The 14,802-nt window shown below is 41.5% G+C and overlaps 1 protein-coding gene across 1 annotated transcript in view; it reads left to right on the forward strand.

Moving 5' to 3' along the window:
* The window catches only part of dock2 (dedicator of cytokinesis 2), a 634,661-nt gene that overhangs the window by 198,949 nt on the left and 420,910 nt on the right, over positions 1-14,802 (forward strand). The window contains exon 25 of the mRNA XM_078550540.1: positions 1,874-1,980. Within this exon, the coding sequence (XP_078406666.1) occupies positions 1,874-1,980 (107 nt within the window). The remainder of the gene's footprint in view (positions 1-1,873; positions 1,981-14,802) is intronic.

Genomic DNA, 14,802 nt, shown 5'->3' on the forward strand with positions numbered 1-14,802 from the left:
TGGAGAGTTAATAAACAGATAGAGTTGCCTGCTGTGCTTTATGATTTTATGCTGCAGTTTGACCTGACCGGCATACCCAATGAGTAACAGACCAGAGTTATTCATCGCATGACCTTAGTAGAGGATGATATCTTACACAAATCAGGGCGAGATGATCCTTTTCACTTCTTGTGGGTTGATGAGGTCATCAGTTGTACTAGCAGAATTTACTGAGACAGGAAGTGGTCTACACAGATCATCATTCTTTCGGTTATTAGTCTATTCAAAAACGGACTCTTTGGAATAAACAGAAATATTTATGCAGCATCTTTTCATGTCCTGGGGCCTTTTTAGACAAGGAATTACTTTTGAAGTGTTGGTATTGCTCTAATGCAACTAAATGTAGCAGCCAACTAGTGTATCCAGGCAGCAAACAAGATGAATGATGATTTGATCTGTATTTGGTGGTGTTCGGTGAAGGATGAATATCGGCAAGGATGCTTGGAGAACCTCCCTGCTCTCTTCACATGAGGGCATAGGATCTTCAACATCCATTTGTAATGACAGACTGGGCCCTAGGTGAACAGCACTCCCTACCCTCTCACCCCTCCTTCCATGACAGTGCAGCACTCTTCAATAGTGCATTGAAGTGATCGTCTAGGTTATGTGTTCGAGTCCTGTAATGTAGACTTGAATGTGTAACCTTCTGAATCAAGTGTGAGAGTGTTCCCAACAGAGCCAAGATCAGCCAGACTCAACTACATACTCAGTTATTTCTACTTGGCACTTCTCAGCAGTTTTCCAATTTAAAACAAACTACAGTAAGGCAGTTTAGGATTGCACTACCGCATAGAGTAGCTGAGGTGAATGGCATAGATGCATGTAAAGGAAAATTATATAAGTACATGAGGAAGAAAAGAATAGAAGGATATGCTGATAGAGTTAGATGAAGGGGGTGGAAGGAAGCTCATATGCAGCATACACTGGCAAGGACCAGATGGGCTGAGTGGCCAATCTCTGTGCTGTAAATACAATGATGTAATACTGCTCTTTGATACTAGTAGCCATCATATCCTCTGCAATGGCAAGAGTGCATCTTTGTTCCTTCTCCCCCATACCCTTGCCCACTAAGCTGAACCTCCTCTCATGCTCTCCCACTCTAGTCCCAAATCTGTAACTTTATCTCCAGTTTATGTCACCTTTCTGCTCACGTACTCTCCAAACTCATCCTGTTCATAAGACCAACATGCTACTCCCTTGAACTCATTCATATTTAAGCGCTGACCACACAACCTTCCCTATTATTGATGGTGTACCTATATTGCCTAGTATCTTGGCATACGACAGCGTTACCCAAGGGTCAAAGCAAAAGACCTCTTGTTATGTGTGCTGTATACTCTGCGTTAAGTATTGTGTTTTCCCAATTTTAGGGTGCAAGTTTTGTAATTCATGATCTGCTCGTGCCGGTCCTGTTGAAGGTGGTAGCCCATAAATTTTGTGCCCTTACTTCATTATGATGACAGTAGCATTGTGCTGAATTTCTTTGCTGCTGGCTGCCTCTTTGCGCTGTCGACTGCCTCTGTGTTCACCCAGAGGTCAAACAGCTGAGAGCATGTATCACAATCAGACTTCTGTTCTTAAGGGCAGTCTGTCCTGCTCTAACGGAAGCTGGAATGAAGAAAATTGCAACATGGAAGATGCAGCACCAGGACAGAGAGAGGCTTCCAGGGTGACAGATGCAGCATTGGAGGGATTAGTGTCCTCTTGCCTCTCTAAACTCCTATCCTCTCTCAAAGCCAAATGGACAGAAGTTTTGATATCTTATGCTGTTAGGTTTTATTTCTTTCTATTACTTTTTTAATCTGCTAAAGAGTCCTTTCTCTTTCCCCTGTAGCCAGCTTCTGTTGGAGTTTTACACCAGCATTCCTGCCAATAAGCTACAGAAACAGAAGATCCAGTCCATGACAGAGATTGTGCGCAGTAAGCTCTTCAAGAAAAAAGGTACATCTATCAGAATGACCATGAATTAGCATATTGTTGTGGTGGGAGGTGTGGGGGGAATAGAAATTGTACTTGTAAAGGGGAAGTGTATTCAACTTAATTTTACCATCAATGTTATAAAAAGGAGATACAGCTCCACCACTCACACCATGCTTACTTATCATGGGCAGCTGCTTAAATCGGGTAAATTGCACTAACCATTTGCCAATATTATAGGCATTGATTACAACAGTGCTACTTATAACATATCAAGTGGCTGGCTACGTTGGACAGGTCAGCTAGTACCAAACCTATAATTACTGAGTCAAAAAGCTCCTCAGTTTTCAACCAAAGTGTTTAGTGATTTAGTATAACTTCAAACAATTAAGGGAGGCAAGGGTTAAGTGGAGATTTCCTGTTTTTCAGAAATGTATGTTGGTTATTTTGCTCTTTTGGGTTTACTGCCTACTGTGTGTTGCTGTCAAACTGTAATAACATCAAGGCACCAACTATGATGGGGAGATATCTACACAATGCCAGGGTCTTTTGGTTATCTTTGCTTTAAGCTGACAATTTGCAAACAAATATTTTGCTTCAACTTCTACCTCTTCATTTGACATTTTGGATGAGTGCTTCCCATCTTCAAGACATCTCAGGAGTTTAATCCGACAGATCAAAGGCTTGATACAAAATGGCCACCTCTACCAGCAGTACTGAAGTACAGTAACAACAGACTCCTAGAGATATCAGCAAGTGTATAGGACAAGATATTTATAATGTTTTGATTTATGCGATGATTCAGTGCAATACGTTTTTCCTTTAATCATTGTTCATGTTTACTTGCAGTTGATAGCTGCTGTTCTCACATTTCATCTATACATAAATTTGACTTGGCCGCTAGCTTTTAGCCATCTGCAGAGACTGATCGATGTGACAGCAGTGAGGATATTATGATCTTGTTTCATTAGCAGTTCAATAATCATATAATCGTATTCAATCATTGATTTTCTCCTCCTACTGCGCAGGGTTTCAAATCCAAATGCCAGCACCACAAATAAGTTTTAAAGACATTTTGTTGTGAGACTATTATTGGTTTCAGTTATATTTCTTCTCAGTAAAATTAATACTTGTAGAGAATGGAGGGTATCATGGAGCCTATGGGGGGCATACGTTAACGGGTCCCTGGGTTTGAATCCACTCCTGTGCTTATTCAAAATGTGATGAGTTTGGATCAACCCAATTTCCTTTGGATAGGAGTCCACCTCACCAAAACATCTCTAAATCAGAGCTAATTGCCACCAATTTATTTATTTTGAACAACAGTGCAGATGGAGGAGCAGTGCATCAAGTAGAAATGGGAACATTTTGCTCATTAATATTTTCTGATGGGATGTTGCACAGTGCTTAACTCCCGTCATACCTAGCAGTGTTCAGCGTGGACCCAGGATGCAAAACCAACACCCCACCGCAACATTGGAATTATTGTGGTTAGAATGGAGAAAGGACAAAAAGCTGCATGATTTTCTCTCCCTCCCCTTCAGTTTGCGACATGTCATGACATCAGTGAAAGAACGAATATAATCCAATTTGATCAGCACTCCCACTGTATTTAACTGATCTACAATTGAGAATAAACTTCCTTATAGGTCTCTCTTGGATGAATCCCCCCCACTTAGTTCCCAGCAACTCAATAAAACTTTACTGTCTATTTCAAACTGCTTTACAGAGGAATTTGAACCTATTTTTTTGTAGGGAGAAGCAACATTGTTGAGTGCAAAATTATTGACATGCTTGTATTGATGACGTGAATCCCTTGAGAGACCATCATCCGGTGGCCAGGATGGATAATCCAGAGAACATGGCAGATTTAGAATTTGAACACAGCTTAACAAATCTGCAAAAAGTGACCATGAAGCTCTCGGATTGTCATCAAAACCCATTCGGTTCATGAATGGGCTGGATTTAATGCAGTCTGTCATGACAGGAAACATGACAACTGTGGCAAACCTCCCCCAGTTAAGTCAGAGCACGGAAGGGACTGACGGGCGATTCGTCTGCCAGCGGCAGGATGTCAGTTTGGCTCATTAATGCAATTTTGGAGCTTTGCAATGTAACTTGTAGTTTGTGCAGCAGGTTGTTTTGCAAAGGTGATATTTCCATGTTCCCACTTCTGCCTACATGTGTCATAACCCTCAATCAATCTGAGTCAGAAGGTTGTTCATTGAAGTCCAACCCTAGACACTTTAGCATGTAATCTGCACTACATGGTGACACTTCATTCATTGCAGGGAGTACTGCGCTGTTGAAGGTGCTGTCTTTTGGATGGGACACTAAATCGAGGCCCCATTTCCCTCTGAGGTGGATATTAATGATCCTGTGGCACTGTTTTGAAGAACATCAGAGGTGTTCTCCCTGGTATTTATCCAACATTGGTAAAGCAGGTGATCTGGCGGTTAGCTCTTGTTGCTTGTGGGAGCTTGCTGTGCACAAATTGTCTGCTGTGTTTCCTACTTTGAGGCAGTGATTTCAAAGTACTTCATTGGCTTTAAAGTGTTATGTGATGTCAAAAGCACTGTGTAAATGCAAATGCTTTCTTTCTAACCAGACAGTTATGTCAGTTCTTATAGACTTCTTGAAGGCGTTAGTTGCTGCAACACTAACTGTTTCATTTTTACAGACTGAAAAGCAGATTATAAAATATAATGGGTTGAAGCTAATCTGTAACATTTCATCTCAGAGTTCTTAAACATTTGGTAAATAGTCCAAACTTTATTGGTTTACAACACTACATGTCTCAGGGCAGTCTCAATACAAATCCCCAGCCATTTATTGTTCTATATTGGGGAGTTCTACACAAACTTTCACTCTGTTTAGTCCAGCACCCTTGCCGTTTTCTGTGCAGACTCCAACACTCCCTCAGCCTCAGTTTGTCATGACAGAGTAGTCACACTGACAGACTCCATGAAAGAGCAAATATAATGTATTATTTAATACTTATAATATATAATGCAATGTATCGATCCCAACCAATATCGAATGGAGCAATATATGAAAGTTTCCTTTCTCCTCAGGAGTATTTTATAAAAAGAGTTTTGATCAACAATTTTTACAGAAATTCATTGACAAGAGGTGGTTGTCATTGACAAGGCTGACATTTATTGTCCCTCCCTCACTGCCCTGCGAAGATGAGAGGGGGCTTGATACAACACAGTGAGTTGCTAGGTCACCAGTGGGCAATTAAAAGCCAATTATATTGATGTGGAACTGGAGCCACATTCAAGATGGACTGGTTAATGACAACAAGTTTCTTTTGCGAAAGGGCACAGTTAACCATTTGCAATTTTATGACAACCCAACAGCTTCATGGTCACTTTTACGAACATCGGGGCAGGTTTTTCTGGTCGGCGAGCAGGGGTGGGGCCTGCTCGCCAACACGTCAAATGACGCGGGGATACGTCGGGCGTGTGTCTCGATGTCACCTCACATCATTTAGACTTTCAAGTCGGCGGGCGCACAGCCTGCCAAACTGTCAACGGTCTTTTAAGGCCATTAAAAAATGAATTAACTTGATTGATGGACCTGCCCGTCCAACCTTAGGGTTGGCGGGCAGGCCGAGAGCCCAGGCGGACCTCGGAGAATGCAAGAAACCTCATCCACAGGCGGGATGAGGTTTCATGAGGGCTTTTAAGTGTTTATGAAATGTTTAAATAAAAGTTAAGGACATATCCCAACTCATGAGACAGTGTCACATGAGGGGACATGACAGGGAAATTTTTTTATTACCTTTCTGTCAACTTTTGAATCGGAGCCAATCTCCCTGAGGCAGCACTTTGCCTCATGGAGATCTGTGCACTTTTTTGCGCGTATGCATGAAAGAGCGCAATCCCAGCTGAGAGAATACCCCCCTGTCCGCACAGGGATCGCATAGCGCTTCCTGGCGGATGTCATGCTGGGCGGGCCTTAATTTGCCCACCCACGTAAAATGACGGGGTCCCCCGACCGGGGGCGCAGATCGGAAGGCCGGCCACCAGTGCCCACTCCCGCACTTCTCCCCTCCCCCCCATTGGGGGTAAAATGTTCCCCCAGCTTTTTTGAACTGAATTCAAATTCACAATCCGTGATTGTCAAGATGGCACTCATGTCCTCTGGGTTATTAGTCCAGCCCGTTGGATTAGTTCAGCCCATTGCGCTGCTGCGCTCTGTCCGCAATAAAACAAAGTAAGGAAGAAGTAGCAAAAGGAATTGAATTTGGATCAAGAGTGATGTAAGTAGACTAAAGGCTAGGGGCTTAAAGGAAGTGGCTAGTGAATGGCTGATATGCTGGTTTTAATTTTCCAAAATTCACTAGATTCAGGGAAGGTTCCATTAGATTGGAAAATAATTAATGCAACTCCTTTATTCAAAAAGGGAGGGAGACAGAAAGCAGGAAACTACAGGCCAGTTAGCTTAACATCTGTCATAGGGAAAACATTAGGAGCTATTATTAAAGACGTTACAACAGGGCACTTAGAAAAAATCAAAGCAATCAAGCAGTGTCAACATGGCTTTGTGAAAGGGAAATCATGTTTAACCAATTTATTGGAGCTCTTTGAAGATGTAACAGGTGCTGTGGATAAAGGGGAACTGGTGGGTGTACTGTACTTAGATTTTCAGAAGGCATTTGATAAGATGCCTCATCAAAGGTTATTGCAGAAAATAAAAGCTCATGGTGTAGTGAGTGACATATTGGCATGGATAGAAGATTGGCTGACTAACAGGAAACAGAGAGGAGGCATAAATGCCTCATTTTCTGGTTGGCAGGGTGTGACAGGTGGTGTGCTACAGTGATCAGTTCTGGGGCCTCAGCTCTTTACAATTTATATAAATGATTTAAATGAAGGGTCCAATGGTATGGTTGCTAAATTTGCTGACGACACAAAGATAAGTAGGAAAGTAAGTTGTGAACAGGACATAAGGAGGCTACAAAAGTATATAGATAGGTTAGTTGAGTGGGCAAAGTTCTGGCAAATGGAGTATAATGTAGGAAAATGTGAGGTTGTCCATTTTGGCAGGAAGAATAAAAAAAGAAAAATATTATCTAAATAGTGACAGATTGCAGAGTTCTGAGATGCAGAGGGATCTGGGCGCCCTAGTGCATAAATCGCTAAAGGTTAGTATGCAGGTGCAGTAATTAGCAAAGCTAATAGAATGTTATCATTTATTGCAAGTGGAATAGAATACAAGAATAGGGAGGTTATGCTTCAGTTATACAGAGCACTGGTGAGATCACATCTGGAGTACTGTGTACCGTATTGGTCTCCTTATTTAAGGAGAGATGTACATGCATTGGAAGCAGTTCAGAGAAGGTTTACTGGACTAATACCTGGAATGGGTGGGTTGTCTTATGAGGCAAAGTTGAACAGCCTAGGTTTGTGTCCACTGTAATTTACAAGAGTAAGGGGCGACCTGATTGAAACATAAGATCCTGAGGGGACTTGACAGTGTGAATGTGGAAAGGATGTTTCCTCTTGTGAGGGAACCTAGAACTAGGGGTCACTGTTTAAAAATAAGGGGACGCCCATTTAAGATAGAGATGAGGAAAATCTTTTCTCTCAGAGGGTTGTGAGACTTTGGAATTCTCTTCCTTGAAAGGTGGTTGAGGCAGATCTTTGAAATTCTTTAAAGCAAAGGTAAACAAATTCTTGATAAGCAAAGGGGTGAAAGGTTATTGGAGGTAGGCAGGAATGTGAGGTTAAAATTAGACCAGCCATGATCTTATTGAATGGCGGAGTAGGCTCAAGGGGCTGAGTGGCCTACTCCTGCTCCTAATTCATATGTTCGTATGTATGGTATACCAGACCTCATTCTCACTTGGTATGTCAAAAAATCCAAAAAGAAAAGAATCACTGCTGGATCTTGTAATCGCTAACAGATCAGAACAGATAGGAGAAGTAAAAGCATCTTAACATTCGTGATTACAACATAGCCTTTAGTCTACTTGTATCACTCTTGATCCAGATCTTAAACCTTACTAACGTCGTAGATTGGAAAAGAGCAAACAATGAGGAAATTAAGGTGGAACTAAAGGAAATAAACTGGGAGAAAATCTTGTTAAACAAAGAGACAGAAAGATATTCTTTCTAAAGTCTTTCGGAAATCTTTAGATAGAAATCTTTAAAGTGAAGTGTATTCCATTAAAAGCTAAAAACAGGCAAACTAATTATGGGTCACCATGGATAAATAAAGACCTAAAGTTAAATTGAATCTAAAAAAGTAAATCCAATAAATATTTAGATACCAAATGTGAGGACAAAGGGGAACATAAATAAGTTAGGAGAGAAATTAAATAAAAATATCAGGGAGGCAATGAGAAATTACAAGCTCAACTTATCATGGACCATGAACATAAATCAAGAGAAACATCGAATAACCACTTCACCTCAGTTTTTACCAAAGACAATAAAGACACTTCCCTAGAGGATCAGTTCAAAAAGAATATTACTACAATTTGAACAGAAAGGGAGAAAAAAATTTGACAAGCTAACAAAACTGAAAGACAATAACGGCCCAGGTCCAGATGGTATGCACCCATACATTCTCAAGGAAACCAGGGAAACAGCAGAGGCACTAGTTTATATATACAAATGTTCATAGAAGAGGGGGTAATGTCTGAGGATTGGCAGATAGCTAATGTTGTTCCTATATACAAAAAGGTAAGTGGACCAAAACCTGAGAGCTATAGATCAGTCAAATCAATGGCCATGTCGGGAAAGATACTAGAATCTTCTGAAATAAATAATTTTTAAAAAAACATTGAGAGACAAAATATAATAAAAAGTAATCATTATGGATTATGAAAGTGTAAGTCATGCTTAACCAACCTGATAGAGTTCGTTGAAGAGGTCAACAGAAAGGGTAACCAAGGGTAATGTAGTAGATGTCACAAACTGGGATTTTCAAAAGGCCTTTGACAGGGCACAATACAGGAGACACATAAAAGAGGTTAGTGTTTGTGGAGTCAAGGGCAAATAGATGAATGGATAGAAAAATGGCTAATAAATATAAAACTGAGAGAAAGGGAAATTATTATCATTATTATTATAAATTATTCAGATTGCAGGAAGGTAGAAAGTAATGTTCCACAAGGATCAGCACCAGGACCACTGTTATTCATAACCTAATGATTTGGATTTAGGAATACGCAAATCAATATCAAAATTGGGGATGATACCAGACTGTGGTGTGTAGCTAGCATTGAGAAAAACAGAAACCGAGAGGACATTTGAAAATGTGCAGACTGGGCAGTTAAGTGGCAAATTAATCTTAATATAGGTACGGTAAATGTGGGAAGACACACTTTGGTTGATAAAACAGAAATACCACTTACTACTGGAAAATAAGAAACAGAGTAATGTAGAGGAACGAAAGGTTCTAGGGATGCAAGTGAACCAATCATTAAGCATCGCAGATCAGTGAAGCAATTGAGCATGCTAACTAAGCATTGGAATTGATTTCTAGGGCTATAGAATTGAAAAGTTGTGACATTATGTCAACCTTATATTGGACATTGGTCAGGACGGATTTAGAATGCTGTGCACAATGCTTGTCTCCATACCATAAAAGCGCCAGAGAAAATGCAAAAAAAAAGATTTACAAGGATGGCGCCAGAAATGAGATACTCTAGCTGTGGGGAAAATTGAGCAGGTTGGGGCTTTTTTCTTTAGAAAAGAGAAGATTTATATGAAGCTTGATTGTTGTCTTTATAATTTTGAATAGGTTGGAAAAGGTACATCTGGAGAAAACGCCTCCACTTGTGGGGGAATCCAAAACTGGGCCCATGAATACAAGATAAAATTTCCTAATAAATTCACTGGGGAGATAAGGATATATTTATTTTCTCAGACTCTGGTTTGAATGTGAAGCTCACTATAATGGGAAGTAATTGAAGCAAGTAGCTTAGAAGCTTTCAAAATGACAATAGATTAAAGGAAAAAAAAGATTTGCATTTATATAGCGCCTTTCACAACCTCAGAATGTCCCGAAGAACTTTACAGCCAATTAAGTACTTTTGAAGCGTAGTCATTGTTGTAAAGTAGAAAGTCTGTCAGCCAGTTGGTGCACAGCAAGGTCCACAAGCAATAATCTGATACTGACCAATACATCTGTTTTGGCGATGTTGGTTGAGGGATGCACATTAGCCAGGATACTGAGGATAAGCACATGCTCTGTGCTGTGGGATCTTTTATGTCCACCTGAGAGAGAGCAGATGTGGCCTCAATTAAAACTCTCATCTGAAAGATAGCACTTCCATCAGTGCAGCACTCCCTTACGATTGCAGGGGAATGTCTGCTTAGATTTTTATCTGGGGTGGGACTGTGAACCAAAACCTCCTGAACTGAGCCACAGCTGACACACATGAGGCAAAAGGGAATAGAAAATTATACTGAAAGGCAGAGATGAGTTAGATGGAATGGAGGGAGACAGGTGTGAGGTTAAGCACCAGCAGAGATTAATTGGGCCAAATGGCCTGTTCCTACACTTTACATTCTATGTAATTTTATGGAATCAATTGTTTCAGTCAAGTGGAGTTCCAATTAAATAGCAAAGCCTCTTTCTCCTTTTTTAATTTCTAATTTTACTTCTCCCCCTTTGGTCACTCTGTTGTGACAGAGCAGACTCTCAGTTACTAGGTCAATTTTGCCAGATGAAGCCCTGTTGGGGAATAAGACATAGAAGTCAGTGCATTCAAGCTGGTCAGCATCAAGTTTTCTCTCTCTTTTTACATACAACATCTACTAAGGTTCTTCTCTCAGCACAGAAGACTGCATGTATAAGCCACCAAGAAAAGCAATCCATTTCACTGCTCTAGGCTATCATCCTGGACTTATCATTTATCTTTAGCCAGCAGGGTGCTGACTGGCAAGAGAACAACCCATACACCCAGAAACACATTATGCTTTGTAACGAACCCTTGGAACATTTTGAGTCGACTCAGGATCGGGTCGACCTGCTGTTGAGTGCAGCTATCTACCAGTTGAAAGTATTTCATACAAGTGTTGCAGCGATGGAAGAACAGGATTCTGTCGACCGTAAGGTTAACTGTACAATATGACGCAACATTATGGAGCCATCTGCCACTGCCAAGATAAAAATGCAGCCAGCCATTTAGGTGGGAATTCAGTCTTTAATAATGACAAGCTTGATCAGGGCTGTCATATCTTAGCTGTTGGCTTTGTAACGAGCAGGCAGTACCAAGACTATGGAGAAATAGATTAATTTGGAAAAAGACAAATGGCTTGGATTTATATAGCATCTTTGACATCCTCAATATGTCCTGAGGTACTTCATGTTTTAAAATTCATTCATAAAATGTGGGCATGGTGGGAAAGGCTAACATTTATTGTCTATCCATAGAGAAGGTGGTGGTGACCCCCCGCGGAATTGCTACAATCCGCGTGGTGTAGGTACTGTCATGTCCTTCTGTATGTGGGTTTAGAAAGTGTTGTCCAGGGAGCCTTGGCGTGTTTCTACAGTGCATCTTGTAGATGGTACACTATTGCTGTGATGATGGTGGAGGGAGCGAAGGTTTAAGGTGGTAGATGGGGCACGAATCAGGTGGGTTTCTTTGTCCTGGATGGTGTCGAGCTTTTTGAGTATTGTTGGAGCGGTGCTCATTCAGGCAAGTGGAGAGAATTCTATCAAACTCCTGACTTGTGCCTTGTGGATGGTGGACAGAGTTTGGTTTCCTGCAGACCAGTTAATCGCACGGCACTGCACCAGGGTGACATTCCATGCTCCATCAGGGTTTGCAGGCTTAAGACTCTTGAATTAAAAGCCAAAGTCACTATAACATTCTATTTGAAGAGCATTCTCCCAGGCTCCTGGCCAATGAGCCTCCTTCAAATCAACACCAACCAGAAGCAGCTAACTCATCAGTCATTTCATTCCAGTTTGTGCAAACTCGCCAAGCACAAATTGGCAGTTGCATTTGCGCACAGAACAGTCGCCTCATTTCAGTAATCCATTTGATATGAAACTCAGCTGTTTAAGTGTGATTGCAAGTTCATCAGAACGTTTTCTTATTAATGAGACTGGCAGAATTCACTTCATTAGTGAATCGCATTGATAAAGTTTTTTCTTCCCATTCCAAACCTTCTCCATGCATAAAGCAATTTCCTTCTAGTGTCCTCGATTGGATCTGAATTTCAGATCCCAGAGGCAAATGACTGGCACTGAGGCTAACAGTGCAGCTTCTCACTCCACCAGCAGAAGATAAGTCCTGCTCTTATTAAATTAACTGCTGTTCGAATTTGATATCAGGAGGTAACTTCTCAACAAGGACTCACTTGGCTTTTCCGTGAGTGATCGACACCAATAGTTGAGTTCACAAGGAAATAACAGAGCTTACACTAAACAATACAGAATTCATGATTTCCCACAGGAGACCTGCAGCTTGCCAATTGGGACAACATGATAAATAAGAAGAGTTAAATTTAGCATGGAGCCATTTGGGAATTAGCCCCAGTAGGATTTCAATGCCGCTGTTCAGGATCACCATGAGAGCAAGCTCATTTTTAGTGGAAATTCTTTTTCAGCCTGACGTCCTGTCTCCTCATTGAAAGTGAAGAGTTCTTAAACTGTACAACCGAGGGAGAGCGATATGATGAGGCGGAGCAGTGCAATGAAGCAGTGGGGCTCTGTTGCCAAGGAGCTGTCCCTTTATAAGCAAAATTTTACAGCTCAATAGAGTTATCAAAATGAAGTAAAATGGGTTTGGTGACAAGAATAACTTTTCTTTTTGAAAGTCTTTATGAACTATACTGATGACTGAGCTGGTCTCCCATCATCATTTCCCCAAAACAAAATCTACTTTGTAAATCTCCCAAAAATATGGCCTGAGTTTCACGCTCCCCTGCCATTGGGGTTTTAAGCAGGTGGAGGATAGGGAGCATGAAATATCACAGATGGGCTTCCCCCTGGGTTCCTGCCCGCCCTGACCTCCCAGCAATTTTACGCTGGAGCGGGCAAGGCCTTGGAAGGGCAGCTGTCCTTGCCTCATTTGAGGCGCTTAAGTGGCCAACTATTGACCGGTTATGGGCTGTTGCTGGCAGGAGGATTTCCTGGGCATGGAGGAAGCTCAAAATTATCGGATTTAGGCTTTGGGTGGTCGTGGCTAAGAGCGGTGGGGGGGATGGGTGGGGGGGTGTGGCTGTGGCACATCCATCAGGAACTTTCTTCTACCTTCAGGCGCCCCACCCCTTCTGGCTGCTGGATCTCCCTCCCTCTTCCCTGAAACCCAATCCCCCACTATCCACCCCTCAGGCCTCCTCTACCCTACCTGCCCTGAGGCCCCAAACCCGAAAACCCACCTTTCCATGCACTCCCGGAACTTTGGCTCCATGGACTTCATGAACTTCCACTTCTGTCCACTGCAGCTTCTGTCGCTGCATGGACTAGAGAGCTCCCAGCTAATCAGATTGGCCGGCAGCTCTCTAAGGCGGGTCTTCCTTCCGAGTGAGGGGCGGAAGTCCCATCTGCAGCCAATTAACACTCATTCAAGTGTGAAATTACTGCGAGGCAGGCAGTGTCAGCAGGGAGCTCTTTGGATAGCAGGATGGGAAACCCCACCATCCAAATTATCCTGGTCTACCTCTCTTATACGGCACCATGCTAATTGCATGCCTGGGATAGCCCTGCTTGTTGGAGTCCAAAATGGCTGCCATTACAATACAGACCATATAATAGTTCTGCGTCCTTTATTTTAAATGAAAGAAGCAGTTTGTTAAGAACAGTCAAATTTGGATGCCAATGGAGTTATTTTCAGATTCGTGGATATATAGGTTATTTGTTACCTTGGCTACATGCATCACTTTTTAGATAACTTGGCAATCAATAAGTTGACACTTATTGACACTAAATATCCTCAGCTTTAGCACACCGATCTGGAAGAATGGACACCAGACCTGTCCTGTCCTAATAATATGACTTACTGGAGCAAAGAGCAGAAAGCAAGAGCTGAGATGAAAAACTAAAAGCTGTCCTTATTAAGCAATGGAAGCTTTCACAATTGCAATAAGGAAGATCAAAAGCAGCATTGATTGGCAGGCAATGAATTTTTGCATGAGGCAGAGAAAGTAACTATCAATATTGAACATTTAAGGATTGCAGAAAACCATCTGAAAAAGAATAAGTGACCTGAGAAAGGTTACAAAATTGAAACTGCAAAGTTATTGAGCAGGAAAAGCTAAAGAAATATTGCATTGACCTAACAAAATGAGCATACATTAATCTGAGCCAAAGAGCAAAGAATGGTATGAACCTTTGGGGTCTGCTACCAAGGCATGTTCTAGCCATTGTATTCTGACATAAACCATGTAATACATTCCCTGTAAAGTCTTTTAATATGTATCCCAATAATATTAGTAAAACCTTGCTAATTCATGTCGAAGAATACCCTTTAGTATGAGTCTCTGAGACAACTCAGAGTCCACTTGCCAACCAATCACTCTCTTCTCATACAGTATAAATTGTTGTTTTCCCCTTATATTGGCATTCTTGCAAAGCATCCTGATGCGTGCAAGACGAAAAGCTTCGACATGCCACATTTTTCCACAATGGTGATGATACTAAGATGGATAACAGTGCCTCAGGATGAAGTTCGAACCCAACACCCATAGGTGTTCAAGTCTTGTTCAGGTTAACTGAGTCCAAAGAGTGCAGCAATTTATTTGATCTAGGGATTAAACACTCTGGTGTTTTAACGATATTGGAAAAAATTGTATAATCATTATGGGGAAAAAAACGTTTTCGTTCATTTGAACCATTTTTAAGCTTGAAAATTCTTGAACATTATACTGGTGTCCA

Source organism: Cetorhinus maximus, chromosome 10 (assembly GCF_964194155.1).
Source record: "Cetorhinus maximus chromosome 10, sCetMax3.hap1.1, whole genome shotgun sequence".
Classification (NCBI taxonomy): Eukaryota; Metazoa; Chordata; class Chondrichthyes; order Lamniformes; family Cetorhinidae; genus Cetorhinus; species Cetorhinus maximus.